The sequence below is a fragment of the Mesoplodon bidens genome, assembly GCF_964165515.1.
Source record: "Mesoplodon bidens genome assembly, chromosome: 6".
Lineage (NCBI taxonomy): Eukaryota > Metazoa > Chordata > Mammalia > Artiodactyla > Ziphiidae > Mesoplodon > Mesoplodon bidens.
Window position 1 is genome coordinate 78,248,156 of NC_138162.1, and position 17,448 is coordinate 78,265,603.

Below are 17,448 nucleotides of genomic sequence, written 5' to 3' on the forward strand. Positions count from 1 at the left end.
AATTTTAAACAAGGTTTGTTCTTCCTGTTACTAATTACACAGAAAATTGGAAGGGGCAAAGAGAACAGACACAGGCTAGAAGTGAAAAGTCATAATATTTTAAAAGATAGTTCGATAAAAGAGTAGCATCTATTATATGCAAGACTCCATGCTAGAAACTGCAGATAGTAGAAATAAAAGTCAGACATCATTTCTGACCTAGACGTTTATCACGTAGCTAGAGGAGTGGGATAACCATGGCAGGTGCTTGATCAGTGTTTGTTGAGGGAATGAATAAATGCCCAACTGCAAAGCAAGGGAGTCTGTGATCAGCCATCAGAGTGAGACACAGTGCTCTGGGGGTGCAAAAGAAGAAGGATTTCTACTCTTGGGAAGACGGGAAAAGGATACCTGGAACGTAGGTATTTGAGATGAGCCTTGAACAATAAATAAATAAAGGGAGTGGGTCGAAGCCAGGAGAGGAGAGGATTCCAAGGGCAGTCAGTGGTTAGTTAGTAGTTAGTTAGCCTGAGTGGTTAGATCACTGTTGGGTCTATATGGTTGACTCTTCTGAGAAATTCTGTGCTTCTCTACCCTGACTCCCTGTTAGAATCACCTGGGTTTTTTTTTTGTGTGTGTGTGCTGTACACGGGCCTCTCACTGTTGGGGCCCCTCCCGTTGCGGAGCACAGGCTCCGGACGCGCAGGCTCAGCGGCCATGGCTCACGGGCCCAGCTGCTCTGCGGCATGTGGGATCCTCCCAGACCGGGGCACGAACCCGCGTCCCCTACATTGGCAGGCAGACTCTCAACCACTGCGCCACCAGGGAAGCCTGGAACTTTTTAAAGAATACCCAGACTTGGGCCCCATACTCAGAGATTCTCAACTGCCCTGGAGTGGGGGTCTTAGCATCAGTATTTTTTTAAGTTTTAAAGTGTATTTTTAATTAAAAATTTTTCCCACCACAAAACCAACTCTGGGATTGTTTCTGATTATATAATTGGACAAGCCATAAAAGTGTAGGATGGAACTCAAAAATCATTTGAAATCTCACTATCTGGGGACATCATAGTTAACCATTTGACAGGTTTTTTGCATGTCTTTATGGATAAAAACACACCTAATTTTTCATCAACAGGACCATATTGTAATTGTTTTTCATTAGGGAACATATTTGGCAAGTGGAGTCTTTCTGAGGAAGGGATGCTCTCCTTCCCTCTTTGCCTCGCCATCTACACCAGTCACCCTGAGTCCACGGTAACAAGCTGGGGGATTTCCTTGTTTCATGCTCATGTAACCTTACGTAGATGTGTATGAGGTGGGGTTGTTCACGACTTATTCTTCAGAAATGGGAGCTTTTGTATCCACTTCCCTGCATATTGTTTTTCTCACTTAAAGATGTATTAGGTACAGTCTAACACCCTTTTTTCCTTTGAACAAGTCAGTTCTCTATTTTCTTGTTGTCTGTTGTGGTTTGGGTTTTGACAGATAGAAGCAGTACTGCTATGAATACTATCCTGCAGATCTCCATCGGGGCTGTGACCTAAGTGGAGTAGGCTCCCAGGACAAGGATTGTTCTTCTGTTTGTCTCATTCTTTTTTGTAGCACTTTCAACCATTTGATGATTCTATCCATTTTTTTAAAAAACTGAGATAAAATCTATAGCTAAATGACCAGATGTCAAGTGTGCAGTTCATTAAGTTTTGACCAAAGTATACATTCATCATGACAAATACACTCATGTATACACCCCAGACAAAATCTAGAGCATTTTTATCACTTTAGAAAGTTATTTGCTGTCTTCTTTGAGGCAGTCTCAACTCTCTCATAGGCAACCAGTGTTCCAGTTTCTTTCACCATAGATTAGTTTTGCCTGTTCTTGAACTTCATGCAGGTGGAGTCATGTGGTATGTACCTTTTTGTGTCTGACTTATTTAGCTCAGCATGATGTTTTTGAGATTCATCCATGTTTTTGGGTCATATCAGTTGTTTGATCTTCCCTTCTCTCTCTCTTTTTTTTTTAATCAGGGCAATATTTCATTGTATAAAAATAGCACAATTGGTTTTATCAGTTCTCCTGTTGCTGGGCATTTGGGTTGTTTCCAGTTTAGGGGTGTTATGAACAAAGCTGTTGTGAACATTTTTGTATAGTGGTTTTTGGGGGGCCTGTTTTCATTTCTCTTGAGTAAATACATAAGTATGGAATTGCTGGGCCATGTGGTAAATGTATGTCTAACTTTAAAAGAAACTGCTCAACAGTTTTCCGAAGTGGTTGGGAATAAGTATATTTAATTTAAAACGTATGGACAGTTCCTTTATTGAAGAGCTTTAACTTACATTTCTACCAGTAAGCCTCTACCTACAACAAGTGTTACTCTCTAATTTTTTGCCAGTCTGATGGGGCTAAGTTGAGATCTCATCGTTACTTTAATTTGCAGCTCCCTAGTTGCTAAAGATGGCATCGTCATTTTGGGGAAAACTTCCCAGAAGATTCTAATGTGCAGCTAGGATAGAGAGCCATAGTAGTGATTGATGACGGGAGGAAGGAGAGGATCTGACAGCTTCAGGTAATAGCATCAAGTGTGAGAGAGGGATGTTTTTCAGTTAAGAATGGGGAGATTCGAACAGGGTTGTTTGCACATGGTTAAAGACATTGAAGAGAAGTTAGACTATGTTTTCAGAAATATTGGGCAGATGGGATTAAGAAGGCAGATGAAGGGTCAGGAACAGGAAGAATGAGGAACACAAAAGGCTCGGTTGCCTAGAATCATTTTGTATGAAGCCTCAGGGCTTTCTTATGTCAGCTGGGCACAGTGATAGATATTCATTATTGTTTGCATAGTGATTAACTTTCAGATAAGATCCTTTGTTTAAAGGGATTAATTATCACTTATCTGGAAAATTTCGCCACCCAAAGTTTCTAGAGAGCTGAGGTTTCTGTATATTTGGATGTCCGGTGTTGTGTGACTAATGCAGCTGTGTATGTGCGGCCCACACAGGATTGGCTTCTGTCTTAAAATAATGCCTTGGATTAAGAATGGACTCATGTGGGAAGGGAGTACTTTGTAAGATGACACCTAGTCTTACCTAAGGGAGGTGAAGTCCTCAGGTAAGATCTTGAGGCTTATACAATATAAGAAATGGAAATCGCACTGTGTCGCATTGAAAAACGTGAGCTTGGTTCCTGCTTGGTGAGAGACGGCCTTGTGTACATGAACAGAATGGAGACATGAGAAGAATGAATCATCTCTGTTAGGTGCTTCTTTGTTATACTAAATAATGCTGTTAATATTAAAACAGGAAGTTCTCAGCAGGAGACTTTCAAGGAGGAAGCCCATTGGGAGTAATATTTACCTTCTGAATTTAGCCTGATGTAAGGATATTATTAACTATGGAAGAGCAGCCAAGAGAAAGTCAGCGATCCCTGAGGGAAAGAATAGTTCCCACCTGCCTAGGGAAGTCCTGTCTGAATGTCCACAGTAGTTTTCCTTTAGAAGCCAGGAATCTAGATATTAGCAGCAGGATGTACCTTCAAAAATGTGAGACAATGAAAGAAAAATTCAAATAGAAACAGCCTTGTGCCTTTGTGTGTGGAGTCGTAGATCTAGGTGTGGGGATGTTGCTGAGATAACAATCTCTGTGGACAAACTAGGAAAAGACAGAAACCAAAGTGGTTGTGAATTGATAGATTATGGAGGCCATCGAGGTAACTCTAGTTGTAATTCTTTGTATCAGAGGCAAAATTTATATAAAATCTGGACATCAGTGTTTATTTTAGTAATGCATCCCTTTCAATATGATTTAAGGACAAGGAATAAAAAATGTTCTAGGATTCATGGAATTCTGGAAGAGGCAAAACTAATCGATATGGAAAAAATATCCAAACAGTGGTTGTCTCTTTGGAGGGTGTGGGCAGGGATCGATAGGAAGGGACATGAAGGAATTTTCTCTGGTGATGGCATGTTCTGTATGTTGATAAAGGTTTGGGTTACAGAGGTATATGCATGGCTCTGAATTCCTTGAACGGTATGCTTATGATTTGTGTATGTAAATTGCAGTTCAAAAGAAAAAGAAAACCAAACCAAAAATTGTGTAATCCAGTGGTACAAATTTTTCCCTTTGGCTTCCTAGTCAACTTATATTAGAAGGAACTAAGTTTCCTCCTAATATGGAAAATACGATGAAATTTCCACTATGACTAGAGGATAAGAATCTTAATTCAATGAGAAAAAAGGCTTTTTTTTTCTGTTAAGCAACAAAAGCATTGTAAATGTTCAGTCATTCTTAAAGATTCCTGAAGAATTTTGCAGCTAGTGAAGTCAAAGCCGCCTATTTAATTTAACAAGTATGAAAGAGGTGTGGCCTTTCTTTTTAGCCAAAATAGAATAGCCAACTTTAACAGCTCAAGCTGCAGAGCAAGTAAGAATGAACCTCTGCTCCCAAATTATGGGTCTTATTAGCCCAAGTCAGCTAGTACATATGTTCCCACCCTGACTCAATGGAAACTTGGAAAAGTGACCCAAAGTTTGCAAAGCATCTCACTAAAAATATATGAGATTACTCATCAGTAATTGTATCACTTCAAATAAAGAAAAGAAAACTTCTACTAGAATCTATGAACACACTGAAGATGTGAACTAAGAGATCTCTTTAAGCCTCCATGGTTTAGGGCTACTGTTCACCAAATAGACCTGTGCTTCTTCCAGGAACATGGTAGATTGAACTTCCTTGTCCTCTTGGATTAAGTGGAGCCATATGATTTACTTTGGAAATGAAACTGAGCTCATGTGAGGAGTGTCATTTCCAAGAGGAAGATTTAAGCTAGGGTGACCAGATTTAGCAAGTGAAAACACAGGACACCAAATTAAATTTGAATTTCAAATAAAGAGTAATCGTTTTTTACTATAAACATATCTCATGCAATATTTGGGACATACTGACCCTAAGGAATGACCTGTTTATCTGAATTCAAATTTAACTGAGTGTCCTACCTTTTACCTTGTAAACCTGCTTTAAGTGCCAATGTGCAATTCATCATGTGCTCTCCATATCTCTAGCATAGTGACCCTCAATCCTCAGATAGTGGATGCTCCATCAACTTCGGTCCCTAAGGGAATATGATGAGCAGAGCCCTCTGCTGACTTGCAGTGCACGTGTAGCGTAGTCAAGAAATAACCTTGGTTGATTGAGCCACTGAAATTTTGGGGCTGGTTGTTACCACAGCATACCCTAGGCTGTCCTGACTGATGTAGACTTTGCCTGACACTGAACCCTGCCATATCTCATTCTGTAGGATTGGTGTTCCATGGTGTGGCCTGTGTATTTTTACTTAATAGTTAAATTGTTGTTCTGCCTTTTCCCCTTAAGGTGGACTTCGGTGAAGGCAAGATTTGCTTCTGTTGTGAAGAATTTCAACCAGCCAAATGCACAGACAAAGAAAATGCCTTGAAACTCTTCCCAGTTCAGCCTTGTAGTGCTGTTCACCTTCTACTCAAGGTATCTGGAATAGATTCCACCCCCCACCAGTAACTACACCACAGAGACCCCAAGGAAGGCAAAGCTCCCTGAAATATTCCTCCTCTTTTATCTCCTTCAAATAATCCTGTTGAAAGCAGATATGAGAGACTCCTTATCAGTGACCTAGAGACAGAATTGAGAACCCACAGATTATTGTGTTTCTCTTAAGTTATGAATGGATAGCTTCTTTGTGCTCAAGAATTATAAGCTAGTAAAAAATGTAAAGGAGCCTAAATGCATACACATGTATATGTGTATGTATGTGAATTTACATATACATATGCATGCACACATATGCACACATACACACCCATGATGTAGCTACACGTATAAGATGTAGTTTTAGCAGAACCTCTAAAGTCCATGCCCATTTGTTATTGTTCTAGTGCTCCTTTGTTGGCTTAAATGAATCCTGTAGGCTGTTGAGTGCTGCCGTTCTAAAACACATAGACTAAGGAGATATATTGGCCAGAAAATACTAAGAGAAATTCAAGACACTACCTCTTGTTTAATAGGCCACAACTATCCTAAGCAAAAGAGATGAAAAATAAGTGATACCAGCTGAAGAGAAATACAAAATTAACCTTTATTAGGGAATTGGATAAAAACCATGTCCTGACTTAAGGTCTGTTAGCCCAGTGAGTGACAAGCTCAGTTGGTGAACCCTGAGATATTAGATTTTGGATGGTCCGTCCCTGATGGCTTTCTTTAGATCTTTGTTTTGGGTTTATTTTCTTGTGGGGAAGAGGAGTCTCTAAGCAAAGAGAGAGAAGCTGTCAGCTCTCTGAGTTTTGGGGGATGTGAAAATGGCCTTCTTTCGTTGGCTTCTGGATTTTCGGTAGCTGAGTCACTCCCAGACTTTCTGAGCCAGGACTTTGCTTGGGGAAAGCCTCGCTAAGCAGCCAGGACTGTGGCAACAGAAACTTTTGGAATTGGCTTTGCTGCTATTTTGAGACGTGTTTAGAGGAGACAAGCCCTGTTGACACTCGGGCCAGCCTGCCCCCTGTGTTGTCCCCATTGGGTGCCCGGGGCAGCTCTGCCAGTGGCTCCTGAAATAGAATCAGTGGCCACGAATTAAGCAGCGTGCTGTCCTGGTGGGAGTCTGTGGGAGGGGGCAGGTTGGGATTTGCTATCACTGGGGACACTGACTTCAGAAGAGAAATTCAGTACTTTCCTGGAAGGCATATTTCCAGACAGGATTCTGATGCAAAAAGAAATACGGTACTACCAGGTCTGCCCGGGACAGGAATCTTCTAAGATAAGTTTTTTAAAAAAAATTAAGAAGTACACACTATTGCATGACAGTGTTAATAATAACCAGCGTTTGTTTGGCACCTAGCATGAGCCAAACACCACCTAAGTCCTTTACATGCATTTTCTCATGGGACTTGTCTTCCTTGGGGCAGTATTATTATTATTTTTTAAAGTTTTTGTGTTGCATTCTGGTCCTCAGTTTTGAGGTACTCAGGTGCGTCCTTTTTTCCTGGTTCCAGAAAGTCCTTTTCGCCCTGTGTGCCTTGAATGCCCTGACCACCACCGTCTGCTTGGTGGCAGCCGCCCTTCGCTACCTGCAGATCTTTGCAGCCAGAAGATCCTGCATCGTAAGTCCATGCGAGGTGGCAGGGTGTCTGTGACTCCACTGACGCCACCCTCGGACCTTTTCGTGTCATCCGTTGCTTTTCTCCCTGAGCTGTTGACTAACCGAGGTGCTGTTTAATTAGGATGAATCCCAGATTTCTGCGGAAGAAGTGGAGGAACACAGACGCATCCCAGACCCTGACGACTTTGTGCCGCCAGTGCCTCCCCCTTCCTATTTCGCCACGTTTTACTCGTGCACACCCCGGACGAACCGCAGGTATCCTCCCTACATACCCCCGCCCAGGTCTCTGGGCTGCTCTCAGTTTTGAGGCCAAAGGGTCTCCAGAACTCACAGCATGGGCTCTGACTTCTCTCCGAAATCTAGACATTGTATTATTTTCCAGGATCGTCCGGTTTTTCTCTCTCTTTTTTGGTCTGACAAATTGCATGAAACCAAAGTCAAACTGTGACCTAAGGATATAGTTTTTCAATTTCAATTAGCTTCTTAGGAAAACTGACACCCAGTGAGATAACTGCTGTAATTTGACATGATTGAAAACTGCTGTTGCCCTGGAAACGCTCTCAGTCGGGCCAAATCGATATTCATTGTAAACCATCAGCAGGTCCTCAAATCATGAACTTCTTCCCAGCCATTAAAAAAAGATTAATTATTAATTATATCTCCTTGGTCTAGAAAAAGAATAGGTACTGTGTTTATTCTCCTTTTCAAATTCTAGCTCGAAATTTGATCGTCTGTTTCTTAAATCTCAGAAATCATTATTTGTAGAATGAAGTGCTGCATGCATTCATTTGGTTGTTAGCCACTTCTAGAATTGTTCCATTCTAAAGAATGACTTCATTTATTCATTCATCAAACATTTAATCCATCCTCTGCTGCTTACTAGTTACTGTGCTGGGTTATTGGAATTCAAAATGAGTTATACCAACTTCCTCCCCCTGTCGGGGGCTCACAGTCTAGGTCATTAAAAATGAGTGTTGAAAGGATCACAGTAGTACTCAAAAGGGAGATTTTGAATGCAAGAGGAGGACTACCTAACCTAGACTGGTGAGTGGGCTGCAGAGAGCTTGAAGGAAGAGTCAGCTGGTCAGGGTTGGCTTCCAGGATGAAGTGATGATCTTAGTCCGAATTTAAAGGCTAAAGCAACCCTACATTTAAACTTAAACCCTACATTTAAACTTCTAAAAAACAAATCTCTGAATTCTACAAGAAAGACTAGTGTCTTTCCCTTGCTATTGAGAGGGCTTGGAATTTCTACTTTTTAACCCTGAGGTACACGTGGAGAGTTGTCAAACAAATTTGGTGTCAGCCTTGGGGTTTTTGGAAATCCACTTTCTAGTGCTCAGGGCAGCCACATGTCATTTTGAAAGAGGTCACCAGTGGGAGCTCCCACCCAGACACTGTTAATGTTCTTTTCAATGGGTTATCTTCCTGACTTGTCCCTCAGACTCGTGTCTAAACCCCACTCTAGCCCCTCCCCTGCCCACCCACCTCGGCGGAAATAAGAGATGACCACAAAGCTGGAAGGGACTCAGCTGGCTGGACAGATGGCCTGGGGGACAGCTCAGCCTCCCTGTTGTACAGGGACTGGTGGACTGGAATTTCGAAGCTTCAGGGGCCAGGATGGCTTTGCTAGTCTTTTAGGAAATGAGCCAAGAATTACAGAGGCCAGAGGGACATAGCAACAAAACACATATTCTTTGTGTACCATAGGACACATTTGCTAAAAACGTAGCCCAATCTCAGGCTGTCTGCAGAGTGCACATTGAAGGACAGTAAAAGTGCCTGTTACTTCATGGTTGGGGAGAGAAATGCCCTCTTCAAGGAGAGTTCCTTGGCTCTCTGAGGTTGTGGGTGAGCACTTGGTTGACCTAAGAGGAGGCAACAGACACTTAATTTCATGCTGTGGCAGAAAGGGAAAGTAACTCATGTGGGTTTAGAAGTAGTGCTGACCTGTGGGATCCCCCACCCTTCTTCCCTCTTTCCTTTCTCTTCTCTGCACCTCCATAGTCATGCTTATCACTGTGGGTCTTTGAGGATCTGGGTGCATCCCTGGATTTGCTCCTCTGAGCTCTGAGCCAGCCCCTGGCCAAATCTGAGTTGGAAGAAGACAGACAAGCTTGTCATCAAGGGCTCTACCAACCAGAACTTCCCAGAGGAACATGGGGGAGGGGGTTATGCAGAACACCCTTGAGAGAAAAAGAATGCTTGGCCTAAAGTATATACCTGGAGCACTAGCTCATATCTCCAATGGGCAAAGAGCCTCATTTTCTAAAATTCTACCAATATCTGAATGCAGCCCACTTTCTCTTTTATTTTTTTAACATTTTATGTATATTTTTAAAATTGTAGTTGATTTACAATATTATATTAGTTTCAGGTGTACAACATAGTGATTCAATATTTTTGTAGTTATATTCCATTTAAAGTTATTACAAAACAATGGCTATATTTCCCTGTGCTGTACAATATTTTGTGTTGCTTATCTATTTTATACATAGTGGTTTGTGTCTCTTAATCCCATGCCCCTGTCTCCCCCTCTGCCCCTTGCCCACTCTCCTTTTTTAAATGGCTAAATTTATTCACCTTTAGATATATATTCTATCAGAGATATTTTTAAATTTGACTGACTTTGCTAGTATAAATCAACATCATAGACACTAGCTGTTTAACCCCAATTGGTAATTTTCTTTCTTATAAGCAGGCAGGCAAGAATATTTACAGATGTTTTCATTAATATTTCCACAATCAGTTATGTTAAGAGTTTTCACGTAATACAGGCTCCCCTTTTCCTGTAAGGTATTAGGACCTCTCAGAAGAGCTTTATTTAACTTCTATAAATACAACCATTTCATGCATTGGTATCTCCTTGAAAAAGGGCTTCTCAAGTTACTCTCATAAATAGAAGCCTGATTGCAGTCAAGGCTTCTATCCAAAGATGGTTATCTACTTTGTGAACCAATTTGTAAGTACTGGAGGGGGCTGTGTACCCCATCTCCTCTGCTCCAGGGAGTCCCCCAGTCTCAGAAATTGGCTTGAGCCAGGAGTCAAAAAGGAAAGTCTCCAACCTATTTCGTGAATGTGGACCTGGTTATACTGTGGGGATGTTACCTGCTAGAGGAAACTGAAGATGAGTGCACGGGAGCCAGGTTGACCTGGGCATTTCTTAAAGGTGAAAGCAACAAGGCCCACCCATTTCCTTTCCAAATGAACTTCAAAACCCAAACTCAAGTGGAGCTGGGCTGTGCCTAGGCTTGACTCTGTGCTCAGCTGTTGGGCTGGGCGACCCTGCCTCACTCCCCACTCCACACCCCTACCAACATGTGCCCCGTGGAAGGGCCAAGCCCTCTCAGCACACAGAGGAGGATCGTTCTTTGGTCAAGGTCATATTAGTTGCTCCATCAACCTCGGATAAGTTCTCAGGGCCTATTTGGAGCATCAAAGCAGAACGTGTTTTGCATGATCTGTTTGGGTTTCCTGTTCATCTTCAGGTCTCATGAGCATGAACCAGCGAAGGTTTCCTGGAGACTTTGGGATGAATTTGAATAAGCCCGGACTCTGGAGTCTCTTAAAAGGGTCACCTTGGGTGGATCTCTTACCATTTCTGAGCCTCAGCTTCCTCATTCACCTGCCTTGTCATGTGACTCCTGAGAGGATTGTTATGAGAAAATGGGCTAAAAAAAATCTTTCTACAAACAAAAGCTTAGACCGTGCTCTACCATTGTTAGTTGCGTGGTTTCAGATGTTCTTGGCACGTTTCTTACTCTTAAGAAACATTTAGCCCTTAATCTTACCCCTACCTTATCAGGCAAGTTTTCTAAAGACACTCATTTTCAGTAAAAGTTTGATCACCTTTCCCAGATATAACAGGGTTTTGATTTCAGCCACCATAATCCATTTTGCTTAGCAGTGGTCTCAGTCCTGGCTGTGCCTTGGGACCACCTGGGAGCACTGACAGCATACAGATACCTGGGCCCCACCACAGGCAACTAGGGCAGAATTTCTAGAGGCAAGGCCTGGGCCATGCCCAGTTTAGGAACCCTCCTGGGTGATTCTACTCTATAGCTGGGTTGAGTACCATAAAGGATCACGAACAAAACCTGTAGCAAACAGACCTATTTCCCTCCATGGATCCTCATTTACCCAAAGGTGGTACAAATAAGGAAAAGTTGCTTAATAGGAAAGGAACTTTCCTTCTACATCAACTCTAGCAGCATCTTCCATCTAAATGAGGCTTTGCTGGTCATTGTAATAACCACCATAGAAGCCATTCATTTTGCAGCCAATTTAGATAAAGCGTACCCCCTTTCTCCCCCCAGTTTTCCTTCTTGAAGAGATTCTGTAGTAGCTTAGGATCTAAAGTGAAGCCCGTTCCTCCCACTTCTTGGTCCTAAGCAAGCCCTCTCTCTTCTATAGGAACATACAGGTAGCCACTGGGTTGGGAACATGAAATATACAGCACCAGAGCTAACAAGCAAAGCTGGGGGATGAACTTGCCAGGCAAGGACACCGCAGTGAAGAAACGCATGGGGAGTTGGCTGAGGGGGGACAGGCAAGAGTTTGTAAGTGCCGGAAAGATGCTCACAGGATTATGGTAATTAAGGATTAAAGATTGGCCCTCTGGAGCCGAAGGAAGGAGTGCATAGGTCTCAGTGAGTAAAACAAGTTGCCTTGTTCATTGGTCGGGAAAGTCTTCAAAGTCAGGTCCACGAAGGGTCTGTATTCCTGGAGTCGCTTGGTGTTTATAGTTCTTAAACAGCTTCAGCTGGAATGGAGAGTTGGCGTGAAACCCATGGGCAAGTCCTCCTCTAAAGGAGAAGAATATCCCTTTCTTGATGACTTTACCAGGACCCCTCCCAGCCAGGCTAGGGAGGGACCATTCCTGCAGGTACCTCTCCTCAGATGTGCTGAGCCTGCACACATCCCTGCCTGGGGTGCCAGCCCGTGACCTTCTCCTTTCCTCTCAGGTCAAGCACGAGCTGAGAGTCTTGTTTTTGAATAAAGATGCAGGAAAAGGGAGCACTTTCTCACTTTTTCATTCAGGCTGTAGGAGTCTCATCCTTCTAAATCCCAGAACTCCAGAAGTTTTATTGTTAGGAAGACAGAATATCACATCTTTTTCAATTTTTTTCTTCCACCAATTGCATTTTTGTAAATGGGCACAAATGAAACAACCATAAATGCAGAGAGCACCTTTCTAAAACAAAACAAAACAAAAGCAGTCCCTTGTAGGCAGCTGGCCCCAGAATTTGTCTTTTCATCAATCTCCTTTAGTTTATGACGATTTTTGCATTTCAAGTCAAACGTTAAACTTTTGCTATTATCTTTTTTTCATTCTCCAACACTTCATGGCCTGAGTACAGTTTTTTTTAATTGTGATATAATTGACATATAACATTGTATTAGTTACAGGTAAACAAGTAATGATTTAACACTTGTATATATTGTAAAATGATCACCACAATAAATCTAGTTAACCCATCACTACATATAGTTACAAGTTTGTTTGTTTTTTTTTTTTGCGGTACACGGGCCTCTCACTGTTGTGGCCTCTCCCGTTGCGGAGCACAGGCTCTGGACGCGCAGGCTCAGCGGCCATGGCTCACGGGCCCAGCCGCTCCGCGGCATGTGGGATCTTCCCGGACTGGGGCACGAACCCGTGTCTCCTGCATCGGCACGCGGACTCTCAACCACTGCGCCACCAGGGAAGCCCAAGTTTTTTTTTTTCTTGTGATGAGAACTTTTACAACCTACTCTCTTAACAACTTTCAAATACATCATGCAGTATTATTAACCATAGTCACCATGCCGTGCATTACATCCCCAGGACTTATCTGCATGTATTTTATAACTGGAAGTTTTGTCATAAGATACAAACTTTCATGTATTTTTAACTGTCGTTTTCAAATTTAGGTTCTTTGTTATCCAGATAACTTGTGTGTGTGTGTGTAACCTTCTGTGAATGCTGGTGGAAAATCTTGTGGGTTTTTTGTTTTTATTTTTTGCTATCAAAGGTCTCTAACCCACAGGCCAACAGCCACAGCTACAGCAAGCGCTCCATCAGTGTTTGTTGAATGACCACCTTTAGGAAGAGGTACTCTGTGATTCCTCCTGCAGCATTGCTGCTTTGTCTCTGAGCTGTGATGTTGTTCACTTTTTTTTTTTGAAAAATGTATTCATTATTTCAAACATTTATTTAACAAATAGTGAGTTTCTACCATGAATCAGACATGAGGGAAACCCGGGCAAGAAACTTTTGTCATGTACTAATGTAACAAATAATTGAGTTTCCCTGAATCCTTAGTAGTTTTTTTTTTTTATTGAGGTAAAATTCACATGACATGAAATTAATCTTCTGAAAGTGTACAATTCAGTGGCGTTTAGTACATTCACAATATGGTGCAACCATCACTTCCGTCTAGTTCTAAAGCATTTTCCTCACCTCCAAGGAGACCCCGTACCCATTAAGCAGTCACTCCCCGTCCCCACCTTTCCCCAAACCCCTGTGCAACCACTAATTCGCTTTCTGTCTCTTATGGATTGTTGTTTGCTTTTTGACTAGTAAATTTAAAAGGAATGATGGTATTGCATTTTCTATGTTGTCACTTGCCTAAGAATTCTGGGCACTCCATCAGAGAGCAGCTTAGGTTATTCCCCTGCTCCTGGACCAGGAGGTTGTAGCGTGGAGTGGCGAGTGATGTTCCCCATTGTCAGTGGATAACCCTCTAGAGGAAAAGGCCAGTATGCTGGAGCCACTACCATCAGATGGCCAGAACATGCTTCCTGATGCCAGGATGCTCTTCCTAGGATGGTTGGTCCTGATGTTATACCACTGCCGCTTATCTGTGGAGCGCGAATCAAAGGCGTGGAAGTGTTCTGTCCTCTGGACCCCCCACCTCCCTATGAAGCTGTGGTGAGCCAGATGGACCAGCAGCAGGTACTGTCCATAGGGTTTCTCTTTGGTACATTGATGGCAAGTAGGAAAAGCAGCCACACAGAGAGCGGGGTGGGGAAGGGACCATGCCCTGTAGATCTTTTCAGGTTCACTCCAGTCCAGATGATGGTTGAGTTGAATATCAACAGACAACCCTCTTTTTTCCTGTGTTGCAGGGATCTTCATTCCAAATGCCAGAAGGATCAGAAGCTGCCACCAGCCCTTTAGAACCGATTAGCATGCCAGTGATTCAAGGTAATAAATACATTATTGCTGCCCAAACTCATGATTCAATAGACTAAAAATGGTAGAATAATCATCTGTACTATATTTTGTTGGAGGTCAAATATTCTTGGAGCAAATGGTTCAAGCTATATCCTTTCTTCTGGATATAAAAATATTATAAACTCTTAGGGCTTACAAGTAGGAAATAATATGTGAACAGAAATAAAGATATCTTTAGAATCTTTTATGAATAACCAGACTTTTCAGAAATGGATTACAGAGTTTAATTTGGTTTTCCTGTGTTTTCTGATCTAAGATTTTTTTTCTCCTGTTAAAATAAGATAAGCTCTTGTAAAGAGACAAAAAGAGTTTTACCTATTGCAGAGTGATTTGCTCATTTATAACCAAGGACCCAGGTCATACTGCCTTCACATGTACTGAATGCTGATTTGCAATCCTGCATTAAATACTAGAGTCCGTTTACAATTATCCTTGTAACTTAAGGGAACATTGTTACCGCTTTCTCTCTTTGGAGAGGTTTTAAATGGCCCAGAGAACTGTCCACAGGACAAAATTGCAAATGGTGATAAATAATGGATCAACTTTCAGCTATTTTAGGTGGAGGTAATTTTTCAGCAGCGCCATTTAGAATGGGTTTCTGCTCTGTTCACCTTCCATCTTAAGTAGAATTATGCAGCAGGGTTCTGTTTCCTAAGTGCGTTTTTAATTCTTCCATTTCTTAAAAAAGTTTCCCAAACCACGAGTCAGGCTCACAAGTGATGGGACTTTATTTTCCTGAACAGCAGTCATCCAATTCCAGAGTGGTGTTTGACTGATTCATTTAGTGGCCACTGGCTCTTTAACTTGGCTTTCCGGGAGTTTCCCAGCCTAGCCCGTAGACACACCCTCTGCCTGCATTTGGCCTGCAGCCCCACCCCACCTGTACCCGTATCACCTTCCACCTAATCAAGGTCAGCCTGAGTTGTCAGAAAGGGTAAAACGGCTAGGACCTTTCCAGCGCTGCACCAGGCTGCTCCACTGGAGAAGACGCCAAGCACCTTTAGGCATTTTAGCATGGCTTCTTTTTCTGCTCCTGGATTTAAAGCTTTTTGTTTGTTTGTTTTAGGTGTGGAGGGGTAGTTTGAGGAGGCAGCATTTCCCACGGTGCTGCAGGATAAAAACTTACTGGGCCCACAGCCTAAGCAAATATTATGAACTGTATTACCCTTGTCCCAGAAGGTTTGGGCTCACAGGTGTTTCCTGCCCAACATTTTGAAGGTGCCAGCTGAACAGAAATGATTTCTGTTTCTCCTCTTTAAAAAAAAAAAATCAGGTGGGGACATTCCTAACACACCTGGAGAAGAAAGCGCATCCATATCAACTCCCAGCTCTAACCAGCTACGTCCGGCGAGGAGCCGGAGAGCTCTCCAGCCCCCGAGGACAAGATCCAAGAGTGACCCTGTGCTTCATCATTCTGCAGAGAGAGGTGATGTCATTTCCCAAGTTCTTCGCAGGGCGCTGTGCTTGTTTGCCTATAGGTGCCGAGTGGCTCTGGCCACCCAAGGCCCTGGGGCTCAAGAGAGAGCTTGGAGGGGGCTAACAGGTCTTGGGAAAATCAGGTATTCTGCATGCACGTTAAGGATAGGCATCTACCATGTCTTTTAAGGCTGGTAAGAATTTTTCTTGTCAAGTCACTGTCATCAGAAGCATTTGGTTGCACGTGATACTGTGCTGGGTACCAAACGAAGAAGACAGTGCAAACCTAGTTCTGATTCCTAGATGCTCCCAGTCCTGTGGGAATGAACATTCTCTCTCCAGGAAAAAGTCAAAGGGGTGTATTTTTTACCCCCCTCTTCTGTAATTCAACACTAGTTATCTTTTTACTGTGTATGAGTAGATTGAATTATTTAAATCTGACCTTGCTTTAAGAACTTTGGATAGAGCGAAGCTCTCACACTCCATCTCTCTCCCTTTCTGTTTTGAGTTTGTTTGTGTATAGATGTTATTTGAATAATTTTAAATTTTAATAGTTACAATTTTTTTAATTAAAAAAAATTTTAAACTGAAAATGACATTGAATCTTCTTTTCTGAATATATGACTGCCTGAACATCTTCAAATACCTCTTCCTTGTAGAGAATTGTAAAAAATAGAGGAAATAAAGGAAGAAAATGAAAGTCTGTAATCCTACCAGCACAGGCTTCTTTCAGTGACCTGTTCTAACAAGTTGCCTATGCTGTCTTCAAGCTCTATGCAAATACAGCTTTGCAAACCCTCTGGTCCTGCTCTGTCCCGGGCCCCACGTCACCTCCTAGTTGTATTCTGTCCCCCTGACAGCCTGTGTTGTTTGCTACAGCTCTGGACTGACCGTGTGGGAGCCAGAGGGAACACTCCTCTTGTCTCTCCAGCGGCTTCTGAGCGGGGAGGAGTCCTGCCCGGGACTGAGCGCCCTCTGGCCCCTCAGCTCCCCGGACCTGTCTTCACCGTGGGGTCCTCTGCCCCACCTGGCAAGCTGAGGACTCGGGATGGCCACCTGCAGCTTCCACAGGAACTTGGCTGTCTACACAGCTTAACGAGATCTTTCCAGAACCCGCTCCCCTTCTGCAGCGCTGCAGGGGCAAGGATGACACGTGTTTACCCGTTGGAGCCCTCTGCTGTGGAAGGGACCAGGTCGCCTTCAAGCGACAGTGGAGTCCCTGACTCTGTCCTCACACATGAGTGGGTGTAGTGAGTGTTCCCCGAAGAGTCAGGTTCTCTGTGATGTGCACGTGGCAGCCGAGGAAGACGGCTGCCAACCCCTGTTTAGAACTCCTCATGCCTGCCTTTCTCCAGAGGAAAAGGAATGCTCCCCTTCCTCCACCTGTCTTCCCACCCCCTGCCTCCCTTCTTCCTTGAATATCTAAATTCCTACTTGTCAGACCTTCACAGAGTGATATCTCCAGTGTCGTGTACACTGAAGGCTGCTGGCTGGCTTATGAACATGTGGAGACCAGGCCTGATTTCACTTCACCCATCTGCCAGTGCAGTAATGTTCTGCCAGTCCTTATACCCTTGCTGAAGTAGTAGTTGTGGAAATTAGCCTGTGGTGGATTTCCCAGGCCCTCTGTTGACTTCCAGAATGACGTGTACTTTTTCTGCACTAGATTTCTCTTTCTGTAATAGTCAGCCCTAGCGCCACCTCCCAGCCATGGTGTGACG

At 43.0% G+C, this 17,448-nt stretch overlaps 1 protein-coding gene across 2 annotated transcripts in view; it reads left to right on the plus strand.

Moving 5' to 3' along the window:
• ENTREP1 (endosomal transmembrane epsin interactor 1) overlaps positions 1-17,448 on the plus strand; it is a 61,647-nt gene that overhangs the window by 39,545 nt on the left and 4,654 nt on the right. For both annotated transcript variants that reach the window (XM_081238178.1, XM_081238179.1), the window contains 6 exons: positions 5,346-5,474; positions 6,989-7,096; positions 7,217-7,350; positions 13,900-14,029; positions 14,203-14,281; positions 15,585-15,737. In XM_081238178.1, the coding sequence (XP_081094304.1) occupies positions 5,346-5,474; positions 6,989-7,096; positions 7,217-7,350; positions 13,900-14,029; positions 14,203-14,281; positions 15,585-15,737 (733 nt within the window). The remainder of the gene's footprint in view (positions 1-5,345; positions 5,475-6,988; positions 7,097-7,216; positions 7,351-13,899; positions 14,030-14,202; positions 14,282-15,584; positions 15,738-17,448) is intronic.